The following is a 22,480-nucleotide window of genomic DNA, read 5'->3' as shown; positions in this document are numbered from 1 at the left end:
AGGATGCCCTTTGATGGGAATGAATACCATGGGGCCTTGGGAAGAGTATTCAGCTATTTCAACTTGAAAGAATAGCGCAAAATGTATACACACACCCTGAAAATGGTAAAAATGTTAGTCATAATAATATGCTTCATATATATGGCAGAATCCACATGGGAGTGAGTTCCTCTGTGATGAAAGTGAGAAAGCCTTTAGTCACCACTTATTCCTTATTCTGTAGGCAGCAACTCACCCTGATGAGAAACCAATGGAATTTAATCATTGTGGAAAATTCTTCAGAAAGACCTGTCACCTTATTTGTCCAAGATATTGCAAGAGAGAGAAATTCTACAAATATAAAGAATATGGGCAAGACTTTGGCCATCCCTCAACTCTTAGGAGTCATGTGAGTACTCACACTGGAGAGAAAATTATTGAATTTAATGGTTGTGGAAAAATTTTCAATCAAGAGTCATCCCTTAGGAAACACTTAACTCTCACAGGAGAGAAATCTTCTGAGTGTAATCAACATCTTATGTCCTTCAACTTACACTCTTCCTTTTCAGTACATGAACAAATGCCTACTGGAGAGAAACTCTGTGAATGCAGTGACTGTGGAAAAAGATCTTCCCTTAGTTTCCACAAAAAAATGTGTATTGTGGAGGAAAGCTCAAAATGTAATGAACATGGGAAAGTTTTCACTGGCCCCTTGTCCCTTCAGATATGTGTGAGACCTCACACTGGAGAGAAACGTTATGAATGTAGCAATTGTGGGAAAGCCTTTGTTTTTCAGTCTTCCCTTAAGAAACATGTGAGATCACACACTGGAGAGAAACCTTACGAGTGTAATCATTGTGGAAAATCCTTCAGCCAGAGCTCTCATCTTAATGTGCACAAAAGAACTCACACTGGAGAGAAACCCTACGACTGTAAGGAATGTGGCAAGGCTTTCACTGTTCCTTCATCCCTTCAGAAACATATGAGAACCCACACTGGAGAGAAACCCTATGAATGCAGTGACTGTGGGAAAGCCTTTATTGATCAGTCATCCCTTAAAAAACATACACGATCTCACACTGGAGAGAAACCTTATGAGTGTAGTCAATGTGGAAAATCCTTCAGCACAGGCTCTTATCTTATTGTGCACAAGAGAACTCACACTGGAGAGAAAACCTATGAGTGTAAAGAATGTGGGAAGGCCTTTAGGAATTCCTCTTGCCTAAGGGTACATATGAGAACTCACACAGGAGAGAAGCCCTATAAATGTATTCAGTGTGGAAAAGCATTCAGCACCAGCACTAACCTTATAATGCACAAACGAATACATACTGGGCAGAAACTATATGAATGAAATGACTACAGGCTAGCCTTAAGGGGTCCTTCACATCTCACTCATTTTAGAACTCACTCTGGAGAGAAACCCTATCGTGACCAATTTAGAAAGCCTTCAGGCACAACTCTCAAGTCACGTTGTACTGGGACCAACCTTATAAATGTTATGGTTCTGTGACTGTATTTATCAGTGAGTGTTTAATCTTTAAAGTGTGACAACTCATTAACTGATGAGTATTAAAGATTATACAGCACTCTAAATTCCCCTTGATCTACATCACAAAAGTTTTGATATATAATGTTTTTATTGTAATTAAGTACTAAATATTGTCCATTTCTCATCAAGATGTCTTGGACCAAACTATAGGTTATTTAGAAATATATATTTTAATGTGCAGACTCTGTGCAAATTTTAGTTATCTTTTAGTTATAGATTTCTAAATTAATTGCATTATGCACAGAATGCATGGTCTTCGTGATACAGATCCTATAAGACATAGATTCAAACAGAAAATTATTAGAGACTTGCTACATGGCCTAATGTGTGAGACACAAGAAGTTGCTGTCCCAATATCCATTCCTCCCCTCCTTCTTTCAAGTAACAAAACTGCAACTGTGTTCAAATTAGCAGTGTGGACAGTTCGTAAGGATTCATCTCCCAGCTTTCCTTGCAGCTGTGAGTGCCCATGAGCCCACAGTCCTGGCCAATGAGAAAGGAGGCAGAGGTCACTGCTTGTGGGTTCTAAAGAATTCCATGGAGATGGGAGCATCGCATCTGGCGTTTTCACTTTACCATTTGCCCTTTGTCTTATCTCTTCTTTTTTCCTAGAGAATAGACCAATAGGATGACAGTCATACACTACTGATTATATAATAAGGACATAAGATATTATTTAGCTATGTATAAGCAACTATGGGTTGCTTATTTCTGGACTTCTTGTAACATGAAAAAAATAAACTAACTGGTTTAAACCATTCTTGTGGGAAGAGTCTGTTTCAGTGGATTTCAGTCTCAACTGATACATCTCATATGGTCAAGTTTTAAGAATCCTTCAAGTATAGTTGAAAACAATGTGTATTCTATAATTTGTTGGGTATAACAGATTTTCAGTATATCTGATGGATAAATCTTATTGTGTTTTTAAAATCTGTATCATTACAAACCTTATCTCATGATCTCCCCTTTATTGAGAGAGGTATGTTAAAATGCCCCAGTATGACTGTGGGTAGTCAGATTGTTTTTTAAATTCTATCTTTTATTTTGAGGCAGTATAACTGGATGCATAAAAATGTAGTCATTTTGTATGTTTCTGGTAAATTGGTCCTTTCATTCTTATATAGTGTTTATCCTTTTCCCCCTAATAATGATGTTCATTAATTCACTTGATATAAATGTGAGCTATTGACCTAGTGGATAACATTTAATGCCTACCAATTTTTAAGGACAACCAGAAACAACTTACCTTTCTTCATCACCATGTTAATTATGATGTTCCTTGCAACACCAAGAGAGATATCCTCCATGACATCCCTTGTGGGAGACAAAGAGATCAGGAGTTCCCCAGTGGCTGTCCCCACCAAAGACACCAGCAGCCCTCACCTATCTCTCTGTTGCTCCTTGCTTTGCTTCTGTAGTGATTTATTCCCCAGCCTAGTGGGATATGAGGGATCTCATCCATAGAGACTGATGGCTCAATGTTTAATGAAAAAGGAAAAGGGGAAGGAACATTTTGTTCTTGCTCCCAAGAAACCTCAGAAGGTTTCTCAACTCAAATCAGTTTGTAAATCTCCTGGTCAGTGTGCTTGGGCTCTCTTGAGTGCCACTGCCTATCAACATGTAAGAGCATCCTCCTGAAAACCAAATTGTTACAAAATAAGGATTCCCCCACCTTGGATATAGACTCTAGTCCCTCTCAGGTTGATCGGGACAGTCTAGAAAGGGAGGCCACTGCTCACAGCAGGGGTCACTCGGGACCACCAGGAGCTTAGCAGGTAAATATCTAAAGAAAAAAGAAATAAAGAAATAAAGAAAAAACAGGGAAACACAAGAGACCAAAAGAAAAAAATTAAGTATAAAGGCTGGGGCTTTACGAGGCTACAAGCAATCCCCCCACCCCCTACCAAAAGAAAGGGGAAACTTTAAATCTTACGTGCCAAGTAGTTTTGAGGTCTAGCAAACGTAATGCTGTCTTCGATTGCTTACTGATTTAACAACAACAATGAAAAACCCCCAGATGCAGGGGACAGCAGTAGAGTTTAGCACTGTGTCCTGCCTTGTGGAATTGACCGGAGGAGACAGACTACTTCATGGATTGGCAGGATTATCGATATGGGAAAATCACTGTTAGGGCTCTAGTAACGAGGGGAGAGGCATGTAGAAGACCTTTTGATGTGCTTGCTTGGGGTGGGTCCCTGCCCGCAGCCACGCCCTTCAGGCGCCAGTATTCAGCGATCTAAATACGCACAAGACGTATCCCACCTCCAACCCAGCCTCAGAAACAGGCCGCGCCCCCCACCAGCAGCCCCGCCTAAGGACTGGTTCCAGCCTCGACCTTGTCTTTGGGGCTCATTCGGTCCCCAGCCCCCGCACCTAGCCCACCCGGAACCCATCTGTACCCACGCCAGAGAAAACTAGAATTTCTCCACCTGAAGGGATTGAACGTGGCCGACGGCGCCATCGCGGAAACCCCGCCTCTTCCGACCCCTCCCGAGCCGGAAGCGGAAGTGGCGAACTTCGTTCGCCGCAGTCTCTTCCGCTGCTGGCCGGGTGCTTCTTGAGCCGTTTCCGGTTGATCGTGGTCCGGCTCAAGCCGGCGTCCGGTAGGCCGGCGCGTAGGAGAGGGAAACAGGTGGAAGGAGGAATTAGAACGAGTTTGTCCCGGGCCACCCTGGGGTCTGCTTAGAGAGGCCTACGCTGCTCACTTCCGCCGCGGCCTCGGGGCCTCCCGGAACGGCCAGGTCCAGAGGCCGCTCCGGCGAAATATCGTAAGGGCGCTTCCGTGGGGTCGTTTAGGTTTCATCCTGTGCTCCCCTCTTCAAAAGCCTCCAAAGCAGCCTTCGTGATTTTTCTTCGAGAGGTAAAGAATTTTCGCCTTTAGGGTCCGTTGACTCCAGCCCCGTGTCCTCGAGTCCTCACGCACGCGGCGATTCCGGCACATGCTGGTGAGCACTGGGGGAAAGGGCCTCCGTTTCCTTTTCTATGCAAAAAAAGAAGTTTCGTCTGAGAATTTGGCGTTATCTTTGCGCGTTCTTTATTCTTGGCGCATTACATTCAGGTAGAAATGTACTTTCATGGATGTCTATGGGGTGCGTTTTTTGTATAGAAACGTAAGTTTATATAGGCCACAGCTCTTTCTACAAAAGAGAAGCAAGGATGCTCCCTTATCTCTTCATCTGAACTTCCTAAACCTGTACCTCCCCACAAAACTTCAAAACATGGGATTCCAAGAAAAACGGATGGAGGCTTTTTTGCCCTATATCTAGGATAATTGAACTTCTGATTAACACGATGTTTGGTGTAAGTACTGTTTCCCCACATTTTTCGTTTGAAAAGTCGTAAACCTAAATGAAATGTGAAGCTTCGGTACAATTAATGTCCGTTGAAGTAGAGTCACCCATTTTGGACATTTTGCATGTTTGCTGTCTCTCTCTAGATAAATACATTTTTTTGGTGAGCTATTCGAGGGAGTAAGCTGAAAATAAATTGCAGCCATGTATTAATACTTGACCTTTAAATACTTGGTAATGCATCTCCTAAAGATAAGGACATTGTGCTAATTAAACCACAGTACTATTATTTACCCCAAGAAAATTTAAAGTAATAGTGTCACCTTCTATCTACTCTGTGAAAACTAAAATCCTCCACATTGTTCTGAAATACACTTCTGAGTGTCTTTGGATCTGAGATGCAATCAGGGTTTATATACGGCAATTTTTTTGTGTCTTTTAGTCTCCTTTAACCTAGAGCGTTGGCTGTTATTTCTCCATTATATTGATTTTTTGAAAAGTAACACGTTTTAAAAAGTCACACGTTTTGAAGTTTTTTAAAGTTGAGATATAATTGACATGTATTAGTTGCAAGTGTACAACATAATGATTCAATGTTTGTATATCTATTCCGAATTAAGTCTAGTTAACATCCATCGCCATCCATAGTTACAGATTTGTGTGTGTGTGTGATGAGAACTTTGAAGATCTACTCTCTAAGCAACTTTCAAATATACAATACAATATCATTACCCATAGTCACCATATTGTATATTGCATGTACTCAGGGCTTATTTATTTTATAACTAGAAGTTAGTACCTTTTGACCACCTTTACCCATTTATCCCATCCCACTCTCACCTCCTCTGGCAACCGTAGATCTGTCTATCCATGCATTCTAGTTTGTTTTTTTAAGGTTCTACATATAAGTGAGGTCATATGATCATATGGTATTTGTCTTTCTCTGTCTGACTTCATTTAGCATAGCGACCTCAAGGTCCATCCATGTTGTTGCAAACAGCAAGATTTCCTTCTTTTTTTATCCCATTGTGTGTGTGTGTGTGTGTTGGGTATGTATATGTGTGTGTGTGCATGCAAACACACTATGTTTTCTTTCTTTATTCATAGATTGACACTTAGGTTGCTTCCATGTCTTGGCTATTGTAAATAACATTGCATTGAACATGGAGGTACATATATCTTTTGAGTTAGTGTCTTTGTTTTCTTCACATAAATACCCAGAAGTGAAATTGCTGTATCATATCATAGTTCTATTTTTAATTTTTTGAGGAACCTCCATACTGTTTTCCCTAGTGGCAGCCCCAATTTACATTCCCACCAGCAGTGCACAAGGGTTCCCTTTTCTCCACATCCTCACGAACACTTGTTATTTGTTGTCTTTTTGATAATAACCATTCTGAGAGATGTGCTGTCTCGTTGCATTGATTTGCATTTCCCTTAATAGTAACGTTGAGCACCTTTTCACATACCTTTTGGCCATCTATGTCTCGTCTTTGAAAAAACATCTATTCAGATCCTCTGCCATTTTTAAATTGCATTATTTGTTTTATCCTGTTGAGTTGTATGAGTTCATATATTTTGGATATTAACCCCTTAGCAGATACATGATTTGCAAAAATTTTCTCCCATTCTGTAGATTGTCTTTTCATTTTGTTGATGGTTTCCTTTGCCGTGCAGTAAGTTTTTTACTTTCACATAGTCCCACTTGTTTATTTTTGCTTTTGGTGCCTTTGTTTTTGCTTTTGCTATTTTTGCTTTTGTTATCAAATACAAAAAACCATCTCCAAGACCAATGCCAACGGGCTTACTGCTTATGTTCTGTTCTAGGAGTTTTATGGTTTTAGGTCTTACATTCAAGTTTTTAATCCATTTTGAGTTAATTTTTGTGTATGGTGTAAGAGAGTAGTCCAGTTTCATTCTTTTGCATGTGGCTGTCCAGTTTTCCCAACATTACATGTTGAAGAGACCGTCCCTTTTCCATCATATATTCTTGGCTTTTTTGTCATAAATTAATTGTATTTGTGTGGTTTTGAATTTCTGGACTCTGTGTTCTGTTCCATTGATCTCTGTGTCTGTTTCTGTGCCAGTGCCATACTGTTTTGATTACTATAGCTTTGTAATACAGTTTAAATTGGGCAGCATGGTGCCTTAGCTTTGTTCTTTTTTCTCAAGATCACTTTGGCTATTCAGAGCCTTTTGTGGTTCCATACACATTTTAGGATTGTGTGTTCTATTTCTGTGAAAAACGCCATTGGAATTTTGGTAAGAATTGCATTGAATCTTTATATTGCTTTGGTACAGGGGACATTTGAACAATAATTCTTCCAATCCATGAGCCACAGAATATCTTTGCTTTCATTTCTGTCTTCTCCATTTCTTTCATCCACGTCTCATACCTTTCAGTGTAGAGGTCTTTCACGTCCTTGGTTAAATTTATTCCTAGGTATTTTACTCTTTCTGATGCAATTGTAAATGGGATTGTTTTCTTAATTTCTCTTTCTAGTAGTTTGTTACTAGTGTATAGAAACCCAATTGATATTTTTTATAAGTTCTTGCTTCGTTTATTAGCATAATTTCTTGTTTTTTCAATTTAATTTAGTTTTTAATTTATATTGGAGTCTAGTTGATTTACAATGTTGTGTTAGTTTCAGGTGTACAGCAAAGTGAATCAGTTATACATATACATATATCCCCTCTTCTTTTAGATTCTTTTCTCATATAAGTTATTACATATTGAGTAGAGTTCCCTGTGCTCTACAGTAGGTCCTTGTTGATTATCTATTTTATATATAGTACTGTGTATATGTTGATCCCAAACTCCTAATTTATCCCCCTGCCACGCAGTTGATTTTTGTATATTGATTTCGCATACTACAACTTTACTGAATTCATTTATTCTAACAGATTTTGGTGGAGCCTTTTGGGTTTTCTATATATAATATCATGTCATCTGCAAAGAGTGACACTTTTGCTTCTTCCTTTCTAATTTAGATGCCTTTTCTTTCTTTTTCTTGCCTAATCGCTCTGGCTGGACTTCCAATGCTATGTTGAATAAAAGTGGTGAGAATGGGTATCCCTGTCTTTCTCCTGACTTTAGAGGAGAAGCTTTCAGCTTTTCACTGTTGAATATGATGTTAGCTGTGGACTTGTGATATATGTCCTTATTATGGAGCAGCATTCCCTCCGTACCTGCTTTGTTGAGTTTTTAATCATGAATGGATATTAAATTTTGTCAAATGCTTTTTTCTGCCTCTGTTGAGATTATGATATGTTTTTTGTCCCTTTTTTAACTTTTCTTTTTAACTTTTTAATTTTTTTTTTTTTGGTTGTACCAGGTCTTTGTTGCAGCAGGCAGGCTCCTTAGTTGCAGCACATGTGCTCCTTAGTTGCTGCACGTGTGCTTCTTAGTTGCGGCTCACTGGCTCCTTAGTTGTGGCATGTGTGCTCCTTAGTTGCAGCCGGCGGGCTCCTTAGTTGTGGCATGTGAACTCTTAGTTGCGGCATGCATGTGAGATCTAGTTCCCCGACCAGGGATCAAACCCATGTCCCCTGCATTGGAAGGCGGATTCTTAACCACTGCGCCACCAGGGAAGTCCCCAATTTTTGTCCTTCATTCTGTTAATGTGTATCATATTGATTGATTTGCAGATATGGAACCATCCCACATCTCTGGATATATCCCACTTCATCATGGTGTATGATGCTCTTAATGTATTATTGATTTGGGTTTGCTAATATTTTGTTGAGGATTTTTGAATCTGTGTTCTTCAGGGATAGTGGCCTGTAATTTTCTTTTCTTGTAATGTTCTTGTCTGGTTATAGTATAAGGATAACACTGGTCTTATATTTGGAAGTACTCCCTCCTTCCTGTTTTTTTGGAAGATTTTGAGAAGGATTGATATTCATTCCTCTTTAAATGTTTGATGGAATTCACCAGTGAAGCCTTATGATCCTGGACTTTGGTTTGTTGGGAGGTTTTTTACTACTGATTAATCTCCTTACATGTAATCAGTCTGTTCAGATTTTCTGTCTCTTCCTGATTCACTTTTGGTAGGTTGTATGTTTCTAGGAATTTATCCATTTCTTAGGTTGTCCAGTTTTTTGGTATACAGTTGTTCATAGCAATCTCTTATGATCCTTTGTATTTCTGTGGTATCAGTTGTAGTATCTTTTTCATATTTAATTTTGAGTCCTCTTTCTTTTTCTTGGTGAGTTAGCTAAAGGTTTGTCTTATTTTGTTTATCTTTTCAAACCTCTCAGTTTTATTGGTGTTTTCTATTTTATTTTTATTCTCTATTTCTTTGAGTTCCATTCTGATCTTTATTATTTCCTTCCTTCTACTACCTTTGGGCTTTGTTTTTCCTTCCTTTTCTAGTTTCTTGACGTGTAAAGTTAGCTTGTTTATTTGAGCATACTGATATTTCTGATTTTATTTTCATGGTGTGTTTAAATGTTTATTCTGTTTCTTGTATTTCTATCAACTGGTAATTGGATCCAGAACAACAGCTAGCACACATTTTGTCTGAAAAGGGACAGGGGACTTTCCCGGTGGTCCAGTGGTTAAGACTTGCACATCCAATGCAAGGGGCACAGGTTCGATCCCTGGTGGGGCAACTAAGATCCCACATGCTGCAGGGCGTGACCAAAAAACAAAAAAAGAAAAGAAAAGGGACAGATAGGAAGTACTTTATGCTTTCCAGGCCACAAGGTCTCGAATTAGTCCATTCTACTTTTGTTGTGGGGAAGTAGCCATAGATCTCAGTAAACAAGTGTATATGGCTGTTTCTCCATAAAACTTTATTCACAAAAAAAGGCCTGTGAGTCATAGTTTGTCACTTACTTTTTGGTCTGCAGGCTTCAAAAGATCATTTACAAAATATATCATAGATGATGTTGTATATCTTAAGTTGTATTTCATCAGGAAGACCTAGATTTATATCATTCTTCTTTTAGTGATGCTACATTTGATTACTTAAGGTAATGATCACCAGAGACCTGTATTTTAAAGGTAAACTACTTTTCTTCTTGAATAAGAAAGTAATATGTAGGGTAATATTTTGACACTCAGAATATCTTGTTTTCTAAGAACCTTTACCAATTATTCTGGCATCTGTGATTTAGCACTACTAACAGTGATCCTCTGTGTATGTTGTTTCACGTTTGTAGAGGTGTATCTTCAGGACTAGATTTTAAGGTTGGGTTTCTAGGTCAAAGGGCCAAAACACGGTTAATTTTTCTGGGTATATAAGTCCCTTCCATAAATCTTGTGCCATTTGGTAGTTTCCAAATCAACATTAAAATAGGATTAAAATTATTCTGGAGAAACATAAGGAACACATTTTAGTTTTGACTTTAAGGCACTTGTTTTCAAAAATGATATCCAGGGAATTCCCTGGTGGTCCAGCGGTTAGGACTCCATGCTTCCACTGCTGGGGGCCTGGGTTCAATCCCTGGTCAAGGAAACCAAGATCCCACAAGCTGCAAGATGAGGGGGAAAAAAAAAAAAGTCGATATCCAGTCCACTTTCTTCCTAAGAGTACTCAAATACGTTTTCAGAAGTACAGTGTTTTGATTTGTATTGTGCACAGACATTTTATATGATTCCTATTTCATTTTGTGTTGTAGTTTTTTGTTTGTTTTACTTCAATTTGTGCATATCTATGCTGTAACATTTGTGTGGGGATTGGCAATTCTGACAGTCCACCTAATGAGCTAGGCTGTCTTCGAGAAATAAGGAAACAATAGAGATCAAAATAAGGATAGTATTGCTTCTATGGGGTTTACAGTTTATTTAGGAAGACATTTTAAGTGATTGTTGGCAAGTTTGTTATCTGGACATAATAATGGCTTAATATGAGGGGAGAAGATATATTGGGAGGTGTTGATATTTAAGTTGAGAATGAAAACATGGATATGACTTAGCTAATCAGGTTGTTTAGCTAAGGTGAGGAGGTGTAGAATGAATGAGAACATTTCAGATGAAGGAACTTCATGAGCAAAATTCCAGAGAAGTTGCGAATTCAGTGTATTTCCTAAGGTGAAGAAAGTGGGTTGTCTGAAGCAGAGCAGAACCAGAGAGTGTTGGGAGGTATATTGGAGAGTGGGGGACAGGGCCAAGGGAATTGCTTACTCTGAATTATATTCTAAGGCCATGGGAAACTTAGGAAATATTTTAATCAAAGGAGTAATTTGAATCTACTTACAACTCCTAGTTTGAGAATGGTCTTCAGAAAGTGTGAGAGTGAATGCATGGAGTCAACCTAGAAGCTTATGATAAATAAGCTTTAAAACACGATGGTGGTAAATTACAATTGGATTATTATTATGGAAAAGGAAATAAATGAAATGATTTGAGAGTTTTATAGAAGGTAAAATTGAGAGAATTTTACTTGATGAAGTTATTCCTTCATCTGTTGATTTACTAGAGGATATATTATAGTCAGTGCTTGAATGATTAAGACATAGTGAAGAAAACTGAATTCCTCACATTTGTTCACAGACTTCCAGATACAGTTTCCTAAAGACTAAATGGTAATGTTAACCTCTAACACCTTATGTATAAAATTAAAATGGGGAAGAGATAGAAATGAATCGTTAGTTTATATAAATAAACATATGCATTAAATAAATGCATGCATATAATAAGCAAAGAGAAAATGTGCAAAACTACTACGGTTCTTGTTTCTCTAATTGGTCTTGAGGTTGTGGTTGACATCCATGGGTTACTTCTTCAACAATCAGTTTCACATTTCCCTTGCCCTCAATGAGACCCTCACCTGGTCTGGGTTATGTACCTGGTGGAGTGACCCAAATGTTCATTCCCAGGCACACAACTGTAGTGTTAGCTGGGTCATCCATGGAAAAGGGAAGTCCATATTGTTGAGCCCACAGATAGGCTTCATCCCCATTAGCATGGCCATTTGGTTCATGGACCCATTGAGGAAACACTGTTTTGGCTGGGAAAAGTAATTACATCTATGGACTGCATCATTTTGTCCACCTGATTATTAATAGTCTTATTTATAGTGGATTGCTCTTGGTGGACATTCATATAGGGCACAAATAACTTTACAGTCTATGTGCATTCAGAGACATCCTTTCATATACCTTTTCCCAGACTACTTTTCTTGTCATCAACCTTCCAATCTTGTTCCATTCACATCTTTGACTCTACAGTCAAATGATTGACAACTGTTTGTGAATCAATGTGTATCCATACATATGGCTGTTTTTCACTCCAGACCTAGCGACAGCCAAATATACTGCTTGAATTTCTGCCACTGGGAAGATTTTTAATTACTACTGCCTTTCAGGGTCATCCCTTCAGTAAGGATATAGAGCTTCAGCTCTAAACTTCCAGGTGTAACTAGCTTACTATGCAGACCCATCTATAAACCAGGTTTTGTCTCAGCCAGCTGGGTGTAAGGAATACAACAGGAAGCCATAGACATGGACTGAGGAAGAGGAGGTAGTGCAACTGTACTCAGGTGTTGAAAGAGCCTTGGCAGCCTATCATACAATTTACTTGCACTCACTGGAACTGCCTGAGCTTAATCCCTTAGGAACTCCTAGGAGTTTACATGTTCACCAAACTCTTTTGATACACATTTGCAGAGTTGGGCTTATTTTGTATGTAAGCTGTTTTCTCCTACCTTATGTGGCATACTGTCTTGTCCCCTTGGATTTTGCACTAGTTGTGTGTCCAGAGGCAACGGCAGGTAATTGTGGTGGGTCTCAAGAATGAGCATTCCTTCCAAGGCATCTGCTGTAAGTGAGATTATCACACATTTGTCAAGCAGAGGAAGGCTAGTATCTTCAGAAACCTAAGAGCAAGCTACTTCCCTGATAAGGGAGGCTCAGAATGTCTTGGGGGTTCAATATTGTGTCATCAGGGTCCCCATAGATGTCCCCATTTCAAGTTTCCTGTCTCATTCTTCCCTGATCAGTGCCTCATTTTCACATGAAAAAGTACGTGAGACTGACTTTTAAGTATGGTTGAATACTTGAACTCTGCATTTGATTTTTAGCAATATCTTTCCCATGTGACCACATGAAATGAGTTTTTAACCTGTCATGGAATCTCTGGTTTCAGACTTTGACTTGAGATAGCAGATCTGAGCTTGTCATTGTCTGGGCAACTACACTCAAAAGAATCCATCTCTTACCATAACCATTATAATCACCGTTATTGTTGTACCGTTAAGTGTAGCATTCACCTGGTCTCCCAAGGCAAGAGCTGTACCATAATCATCATAGGTGATAGCTTGACAGTTGTAATTCTGTGAATGTCTTTCCCATTGGCAAGGCTTTTAGCTCTACGCTTGAGTCCAAAGGTTTGACCAAACATATCCCAAAATGTCATCTTTACTACTTTGTCTCCAGGGATCACCTATCTTCACTATTGTGTATAAGTCTGCATGAAATGAAGAGACAGAAATCATACTTTGATTTAAACAGGAAAAGTATAGTATAAAGTTGTAAAGAGAATTCTGTCATATATCCTAGAGTTCATGGAGAGTACCTAAGGAAGGCCAAACTTATAGTGGGGCCCTCTCCCCAAGATTGATTTCAGACCTTGTTAGAGAAGGTATCATGGCAACCCATTGAATGTGAGGAAATTTGCTAGGTTGCCAGGGCCAGAACTAGTTAACAGTCACTGGGCAAGGAGGAAGCTCCCCTCTGGAATGCAGGCAAGCCATGACTGGTATGTAGATGTGGAGAGGGAATTGGGGTGCCACTGCCAGTGCAGGACCTAGAGTACTAAGTGTCCATATAAGGAGGCTGTGGGAAACAAGTGACAGGTGTGCAGATAAGCCGACGCTGGTGTGAGTGCTTGAAAGAAGATGGTGTTCCTCCCACCCTTACATTCTTAGAGTAATCAAATATATTTCTGAAAACAGATATATGTTGTGTTATGAACAGTTATTTAGGTATAATCTAGGTGTACTTGAAGAGTGATGTGAAGGAGCTCCACTCTGTCAGTCACCAGTCAGTGGGTGCTTTTGGTGTGCCAGACACCGTGCCACCCTTTGTACTGGCAGACACTGGCATCCAAAACAGATACAGTGCTACCAATGATATGCCAGAAAAAGAAACTCTCCCCAAAAAAGCTGATCCTAATGTCAGACAACGTCGTCAGGAAGCATTACTACAGATACAGAGATCATGATAAACAAATCTGTTTCTCCAAAAATATAAAAAATCAAATGTGTATCCACTCAATAATATTGTTGCAAATATATAAAGCATTACTTGAAAGAAGTGGAAGAAGAAATAAACAATTTCAAAATTCTAGTGGGAGATTTTAATGTATTTTGCCCATAGTTTCACTAAACAGTACACAAAAAATCAGTTAGGACCTACATTTGAAAATGCTGTATTAACTGCCTAATATACATATATAGCATAATGTATCTAGTAACAATGAAATCAGAAAGTGCTTGTCTGAGCGCAAGAAGTAAGGAATGGATGGAAAGGGACAAGAAGGCTTTCCAGGGAAATAAATATGTTCTGTTTCTTGTTTAGGCTGGTGATTATACAAGTATATGCAATTATCAAAATTCATCCATTAAATACTTAAGATCTGTGTATTTGATTAGACATTAATTATATCCAACTACAAAATAAACAGAAAAATAAAACATTTTAGCAGGTACCGCCTCACTAAACTTACTCAGCCTAAGGACTCCTGGTTTGAGACCCCTAGTAGTAAGTACAGTTACAAGGGAGTCTAGACACATGATTTTTTTTGACCTCATGTATGTATGGGTTTTAGTCTTCTCTACTGAAGAATAAGGACTGTGGGGACAGTGAGGATGAATATGGTTCATAGGTTCATAGGTAATAAACTGTGGAACTTTCATTGTCATCATTCGTATACCGTTTTGTAGACCAGCATTTGGCCTGGTGGTCTGTGTTTGATATAATTAAAGGTTATTGATATTTAACAAAAAGAAGTTAACTTTTAAATACAGAATGTTAAAAGACAAGAAACATGAAGAAAGTCTGTGGAAGAAGTAAATAAACATAAAAGCAAATTTTTCAGTTCCATAAAAAAGGAACTGAAAAATAATATGAAAAGGTGATTGTCTGAAAAGATTCATAAAATAGACAAATGTTGGGCTAAGTATGACAGGGCCTTGCTCCTTGTCCAAGGCAAGGAGAGAGTACAGACCTGTTTGATTTGAGTGTTTCCAAACGGAGACCCATGGAGGCTTCCCAGTACGTTTATGTATTCTGAATTCTTTTGTAAAAAGTTTGATAAATTTTTTTCTAATCTTTTTGGACCAAGTGTGGAAGACCTAATGATTTCCCCTTTCTTTCTTTATCTGGCCCAGGAACTAACAATATATGTGGGGTGTGCGCGCATGTGTGTAGGATACCCTTTATTTTTTTTACCTGCTTGATTGTTTTCCCATGTTACTAATGAATTGATATATCAATTATTAGTTTATTGTCTATCTTCCCTAATAAGAATGGTGGATATTTAATGCCTAGAATATTTTCTGTATATGTTACTGCTCTCAACTGATTGCCTAGCACAAAGTCACTGAAAGAAAGGAATAATCCAGTGATAAGAACTAAAGGAGGCCTAGAGCTTCAAACTTCTCCAACATCCATCAAGAGAAGCTCAAGGATGTTGACCGAATAGAATGTTTTATTTTTTCCCTTCGTAAGCCCAGCAGCAGCCTACACCAGTGCTTTTCCAATATAAATATAATGTATAGATCACGTATATAATGAAAATATTTTCAGTACCCACAATAAACAAAAATGAAGATTATTTATATGAATATATTTTATTTTATCCCATATATATTAAAATATTACTTAAACATTTAGTCAATTTAAAAATTGAGATATTTTACATTTTTTTCATTTGAAGGGTTTTAAATTTACTGGACACTAAATTTTTATCATATATACTTAATTTCTGCTTAGAGCATACATAATTTACAGTTGAAAGAGTAGATTCCAATATTCAAGTTGTTCCAAACATATAGGTAAGCTGTAAGCTCCTAATGAGATCAATGAATAATAATTGATGTTACTGATATTTTTGTTGTAGAGCATACTCTTTTAGTAACTATGTTATCTACATAGAAAGAGCTAATTTATGATGTTGTGTGTGAGATAACTAATATTTGTTGATTAATGATTGATATGAAGCAGGACTCCAGGTAACCCGATCTCCAGGGGGATGGAGATGTCCCTGTCCATTTGTATTCATAAGCTGCTTGACATGATCTTGACATCAAAGAAAGGAATTTTCAGGCAAATTTCACCATCATTGCAACATGACAGCTATATGTCCCATGAGAAGTCCTTGTTAATGTCCTTTTTCAGAGACTCTACTTTAGGATCTGCCAGTCCTTTGGTCTGGGCCTGAGCAGTCATGCTTCTGGTTCATCTAGGAATTGCTGAAGGGAGCCAGATAATGCTGTTCTCTAACTCGGCTTTCTGGTATACGCATTTAGGTAGAGTTGCTGCATAATCTTATTTGTGTATTTTATTGCCTTGACAAATGAAGAGTCACATTACTCAGGTCTTAAAGTTCCTTCCCTGTAAAATGAACCCATTACTCTTTTCCTGATGGGCAGCATGGCTCACCATCCCCTTTTCTGGCTCCAGGTGAGACAGGACTACTCTGGCATTTCACAGCAGTGATGTGTATATATGTGAGATTTCTTGAGTGTGCAAGGATAATTGGGAATTTCAAGCTAGAGTTGAATGACTTCCAGGCAGTGACTGTGGGAATTATGATCATCTCTGGGTACTCATGCCTTCTTTCTTTTCTCCTAGGTGTTCTAAGGACCCTTTCAGCTTCCTGAGGAAAAGATAGAGGCAGAAAGGATAATGGCTGAGTGTTTGAGAAGTTGTTCTCGGGTAAGAAGAAAGTCTCTCCTTCTAAAAAATGAGCTACTGTATCCACCAGATGGACACATTCTGTCTTGGTAGACCTGTGTCCAGAGCTTCTTAAAGAAATAAAGCCACTGCAGGACTCAGTCCCTGATGAATTCCCTCCCTAAGTGGAGGCTCATACTGGTGACACATTACCCTGAATAATCTCAGTATTTCAGTAATGACCTCCTAATCTTGCCTCTCATGATGGTGACTGCATATTTTTTGTTTTGCTTGGCGCTCTTACACAGTAAGGAAGATGACTGTGCATTTCTCAAAGAATGTATTCATTCATCAGCGTTTACAAGTGCTTCCAGTTGGCTTAGGACTATGCTACAGGAGAGAAACAAAACACTTTAAGGCTCATTCTATTGAGATAAGTTCATGTATTACACGTTCCATTAGAGCTGTAGCTGAAGGATATCAATCATGAGTGAGTGTAGATAGAAGAGAACCTAGGACCAGTGTGTCCTGGGGGAGATGATGAGAGACCTTGAATCATGGGTCACCCGTCTCCAGTCCTTACCATTGGTGGAGGGCTTACTTTACTGAAGCTAGTATGTGTGTGATGGTTTAGGACTCAGTGACCTTTGCTGATGTAGCTGTGGACTTCACCCAGGAAGAGTGGACTTTACTGGACCCCTTTCAGAGAAACCTATACAGAGATGTGATGCTGGAGAACTACAAGAACCTGACCACAGCAGGTAAGGCTGCCATCATTCCTGTAGCCTCTTAGGGAACAGATATATGTGATGCACTTACTGTGTTGCAGCATGGGTGATGTTACATATGAATATAATGGAAACTAACAGACACTGTTCTTCATGTGAATGGGTTTTAATTCGGTTGGCATCTGAAAATGTGCTTCTAGGACTAGCATTATCACCATCGCTCTTAGAAATGTGCATTCTCAGACTCCACCTTTCACCTACTGAATGAAACCGCGGCATTGGGACCCAGTCATCTGTGTTGTGACAGACACTGGACTTGGTTCTCATGGACACCAAAGTTTGACACTCATTGGTATATTGGTTTCTCCATGTGAATGAATATCTTTTTTTGCACTTACTTTGTTTCCTGTATCGAAAAAAGTCTTAAGCTTTGTAATTGTTTATATCAATCTGAATGTGGGCTTCAGGGACCAGAGAGAAACAGTCTTTGTGGAGAACAGAAGGAGGTGAATTTCCTGTTTTATCTTTTCTGAAATAGTTTTACCACAGTTTTAGACATATAGGAGCTGATTCAATGGACAGTTTCTTCTATTTTTCTGGAGCTTCTTTCATTAATTTATCTTTCCTCATAAACAGGCTATCAATCATTGAAACCCACTCTGATCTCTTGGTTGGAACAAGATGATTTGAGGACAGTGGAAAGAAGAGGAGTCCTCCAAGGTGAGTGATTCCTGATCAATGAAAATTTCAGTGTCTTTGGAATAATGATGAGGAAACTTGTTAAGATGTGCTTTCTCACAGAAGGCTGAGGTCACTGGTCTCTGATGTTTCAGGATATATTCAAGTTGTCATACGTACATACTTCACATTTACTCACAATTTCTTATGAGCTCATAAAATGGCTTGTTCTTTTATTTTTAATATAATTTTATTGGAGTATAGTTGATTTACAATGTTATGTTAGTTTCAGGTGTACAGCAAACTGATTCAGTTATATATATATATATATATATATATATATATATATATATATATATATATTCTTTTTCAGATTCTTTTCTCATATAGGTTATTACAGAATACTTAGTAGAGTTCCCTGTGCTATACATTAGGTCGTTGTTATCTATCTTATATATAGTAGTGTGTGTATGTTAATCCCAAGCTCCTGATTTATCCCTCCCTCCCACATTTCCCCTTTGGTAACCATAAATTTGATTTTGATATCTTTAAGTCTGTTTCTGTTTTGTAAATGAGTTCATTTGTATCATTTTTTTAAATTAGATTCCACATATGAGTGATATCATATGATATTTGTCTTTCTCTGTCTGACTTACTTCACTTAATATGATAATCTCTGGGTCCATCCATGTAACTGCAAATGACATTATTTCATTCTTTTTTACAGCTGAGTAATATGCTATTGTACATATGTACCACATCTTCTTTATCCGAAATGGCTTGTTCTGTTTCTTTTTTTAACTTTATCATTTTGATGTAGGCTATTTTTCCAAACATTCCTCTTTTCCTTCACTGATAATATTCAGGGTTTTTTCCGCATCATATTTAATTTTCATAGAATTGTTTTTAATCAGGTACTGAATTTTGACTCTGCATTCCTATCATTGTTAAATATTTGGCATAGCCAAACTCCTCAAATCTAGTATGTATGTATTGATATTTTTAACATCTTTAATTTGGAAGCCAATACAAACGAGTATTATTATTTTTAACTCCTTCAGCCTCCTGTTTCTTTCTACAAACTCTTATATTTGTTATTCTTTTTTTATGGGAAATGCAACTTAAAACGAAAGGCTCAGCAATTCAGCAGGATAATCTTGGGGGAGAAACATCTGTTGAGATGGAAACAGTAACATTGGTAAGTTTAAAACATCATATTTCTCTTTTTCCACATTCAGAAAAGAAAGGAAATTTCATTTATAGCATGAGCACAAGTGATAAATGTTTGCAATAGGTGGCAGTCACCCAGGGGAGAGCAATGTCTATGGTGAGATACTCTGAATAGGATGAATTTGGGGATATCCTAAACCTAGCTTGATACTTATTGCTTCAGAGTTCCCGTAAGTCCTCATTTCCACATATGTAACAGGACACTTGAGATTTTACAACAATCCATGAGGCTGTACAGGATTATTTGAAGGTTGGAGTAGATGGAACATCATTCTGGCAGAAGGATTCCATCATTCAACTTGAAATAAATCAACAGGGCAGAGGTGTATGAATGTAGTAGAAGTGGTCATCTTCATTGTTGTAATGATGTTTCAAGTTTGAGATGAGTAGGATCAATTAATGAGTCTGAGCAATCTTTGCATCATCATTCATCTATCCATCCACAGGCAAGAATCCACAATGGATGGAAACTCTGTAATTGTGAGCAATATAGGAAAGACTTCAGTGAACACTTGAGCCTTAGGACAGGCAGGAGAACTCAAAATGGAGGCAACACTTACGAGCATAATGAGTATGGAAAAGGCTTCCTTACTCTGCAGAAGAAAACCTCTACGGTTGTGAAGCATTTTGTGTTTAATCACTGTGGGAAAGCCATCATCCTGACTCCAAATATTGTGAACGGGAAAACCAGTGTGGGAGAGAAAGCCTTGGAATGCAGTGATGGTGAGGAAGCTTGTGTGAATCAGCCTTCTCTTCAGGCACAAGTAGTAACTCAGAATGGGGAAAAACGCTGTGAACAGAAGGAACATGGGAGAGCTTCTTTTCACTCCACAAGGCGTGGTATACCTCTACGAAATCACACCACAAAAAAAAGTTATGAATGTAAGGAGTGTGGGAAAGTCTACAAATATCATATATCCATTAAAATTCACATGGGAACCCACAATGGAGAGAAACCCTATAAATGTAAGGAATGTGGGAAAGCTTTCGTTATAGCTTATGAACTTAAGAGGCATATAAAATCTCATACTGGAGAAAAGCCCTTTATATGTAAGGAATGTGGGAAAGCCTTCATTAGAGCTGATCACCTTAGGAGCCATATAAAATCTCATACTGGAGAGAGGCCCTTTATATGTAAGGAATGTGGGAAAGCCTTCATTAGAGCTTATCACCTTAGGAGCCATATAAAATCTCATACTGGAGAGAGGCCCTTTATATATAAGGAAAGTGGAAAATCCTATTTGTATCCCTTATTCCTTAATGATCACATGCAAAATCATAGTGAAATAAAAGTGCATAAATGTAGGGAGTGTGGGAAAGCCTTCCTTACTTCCTATAGACTTAAAGAACATACAAAATCTCATAGTGAAGAGAGGCCTTTTCCATGTGAAAAATGTGGAAAGTTCTTTAAAAGTTCTTCATATCTTAAGATTCACAATCGAATTCACACTGGAACAAAACCATATAAATGTACGGAATGTGGTAAAGCCTTCATGAGGCCTTTTGTACTTACTGAACATATGAAAACTCATGCTAGAAAGTTTTTATGTGAAGATTGTGGAAAATTTTTTGTCAGATCTCAGTTTAGGGACCATAGAAAATCTCACATTGGAGAGAGGCCCTTTCTATGTGATCAGTGTGGAAAATCCTTTAAACATTCCTTATACCTTCATCGTCACAAGACAATTCACTCTGGAATAAAACCTTACAAATGTGAGAAATGTGGGAGAGCCTTCACTTGGAAATCAGACCTTTCTAAACATGTCCAAACTCATGGTGGAGAGAAAGAAACCTGAGGATGTAAACAATGTGAGAAATCCTTCAGTTATTCCAATTCCTCAGGAAAAACTCACCCTCTAGCAAAATCCTGTAAATGAAGAATATGTGAGAAAGCCTTCAATTCTCTTAGTTCGTTTGTCTTGAAAGAAATCACTTTGTCTAACTGATGTCAGGTATGTGGGAAAGCCCTCAGTGGCCCTGATACACTTGACGTGAAAAGAGCACACTGGAGAGATGGTCTTCAAGCATAAGGAATGTGGGAAAGCCATCCATCTCACAACCCAGCCTGTTAGGACTCACAGTGAAGCCATACTATTAAGAAACATGGAAAGCACTTTACTGTTTGCTAGGGGAAATATATATTCCCTAAATATGGGAGATCTTGCAATGCAGAGGAACTCTACTGATATAAGATTTCTGGAAAACTGTACATCTCTTGAGTACTTTGATGATCACTTGTGATCTCAATGTGGAGAAGAATATTAGGAATGTGAGAAATATTGTTGAGTCATCATTTTTTTCCATTAGATTGTTGCTCATGCTTAATAAACATGGGGTGATTCACAGGCCAGAGAAACGGAGTGTAGTAAATATGGGAAATGCTACCCTGAGTCTGAAATCTTAGGGTTTCTGAGAAAGGATAGTGTTCCAGGTGGTCCCAAAGATCTATTTTGAACATTTGTCATTTGGCCGTGACCTTTCCTGGGCAGTGATACGTCTTCCCCTCATCATCAGGCCAGGCCAGTCTAGTTGCTACATTTTCCAGGTCACAACCTGGCCAAAAGTGGGCCTACAGGATTCACACTTAATCCTCTTTGGACCCCCCGGTTTTTCCTGTTGGATGGACCTGGTCTTATATTGTGAAGACAGGAACTGCTTGACTATGTATGAGGCTCACCAAGTCCATCTACATCAAGTCCCAATGGCCAAAGTGGAGGATATAGTACATCTCTGTAAATCTTGTAAAGATGGCCTTGTCCTCTCTCACACCTGATCCTTTCAGGGTCAGGGTCAAGCATGGGATGAGTGGAGAGGAAGTGAGATTTCATCTACTAATGTGAGACACCCTGATTTCCTGAGCTTTGTGGGAGAACCAACACCCCGACACCTGTGGAGGACATTCAACCTCAGGCCTTGCAGGAAGAGGGTGAGAGCAATGATTGTTCCTTTTCACCCCTATATTCAGCTCCACACCCATGCAAAACAATCATGTCATGTGTCTGGATCAAGCAACATCTGCTGTAGGTGACATGTCCTCCCTCTGGGTTTGTCCTCCAATCCAAGTGCTTGAAGAGTGAAAAACTCATGTGACTGACTGTTCCTGATAATGTGTGCTGCTTGATGCCGTGACTGGCAGTTCCTGAAGGTGGGCTTTAGGTTCAGACACAGACAAATGACTA

At 38.6% G+C, this 22,480-nt stretch overlaps 2 protein-coding genes and 1 long non-coding RNA gene across 5 annotated transcripts in view; 2 read left to right on the top strand and 1 right to left on the bottom strand.

Moving 5' to 3' along the window:
* ZNF177 (zinc finger protein 177) overlaps positions 1-1,576 on the top strand; it is a 32,558-nt gene extending 30,982 nt beyond the window's left edge. Inside the window, exon 7 of one of the 2 annotated variants that reach the window (XM_068537055.1) lies at positions 224-1,576. In XM_068537055.1, coding sequence (XP_068393156.1) covers positions 224-1,333 — 1,110 coding nt within the window. In that variant the 3' untranslated portion in view covers positions 1,334-1,576. The remainder of the gene's footprint in view (positions 1-223) is intronic. The other variant, XM_068537054.1, reaches the window with a different exon arrangement.
* On the top strand, positions 304-21,778 carry LOC137760097 (zinc finger protein 426-like). Of its 2 annotated transcripts, none has more exons than XM_068537056.1 (6): positions 304-388; positions 16,624-16,707; positions 17,300-17,426; positions 18,030-18,113; positions 19,205-19,269; positions 19,748-21,778. In XM_068537056.1, the coding sequence occupies exons 2-6, from the start codon at positions 16,678-16,680 to the stop codon at positions 21,095-21,097; spliced, it is 1,656 nt and encodes a 551-aa protein (XP_068393157.1). In that variant the 5' UTR covers positions 304-388; positions 16,624-16,677; the 3' UTR covers positions 21,098-21,778. The 2 variants fall into 2 exon arrangements, with proteins under 2 accessions (XP_068393157.1, XP_068393158.1); XM_068537057.1 differs by lacking the exon at positions 304-388 and adding an exon at positions 4,423-4,476.
* LOC137760099 (uncharacterized) lies at positions 1,794-4,024 on the bottom strand. Its single transcript, XR_011073239.1, has 4 exons — positions 3,961-4,024; positions 3,204-3,314; positions 2,778-2,845; positions 1,794-2,139 (listed from the first exon to the last, which is right to left on the bottom strand). It is a non-coding gene; the product is annotated as an uncharacterized lncRNA (long non-coding RNA).
* Positions 21,779-22,480: the final 702 nt, after the last annotated feature.

Source organism: Eschrichtius robustus, chromosome 2 (genome assembly GCF_028021215.1).
Source record: "Eschrichtius robustus isolate mEscRob2 chromosome 2, mEscRob2.pri, whole genome shotgun sequence".
Taxonomy (NCBI): domain Eukaryota; kingdom Metazoa; phylum Chordata; class Mammalia; order Artiodactyla; family Eschrichtiidae; genus Eschrichtius; species Eschrichtius robustus.
This window is presented reverse-complemented; position numbering and strand designations above follow the sequence as displayed.

What these genes read in the sequence shown, in the direction of transcription:
- LOC137760097 (XM_068537056.1), top strand. Translation starts at nt 16,678, where the DNA reads ATGGCTGAGTGTTTGAGAAGTTGTTCTCGG. An exon ending in CAAGAACCTGACCACAGCAG is followed by an intron (nt 17,427 to 18,029) that starts GTAAGGCTGCCA and finishes CCTCATAAACAG; the next exon opens with GCTATCAATCATTGAAACCC. An exon ending in AGATGGAAACAGTAACATTG is followed by an intron (nt 19,270 to 19,747) that starts GTAAGTTTAAAA and finishes ATCCATCCACAG; the next exon opens with GCAAGAATCCACAATGGATG.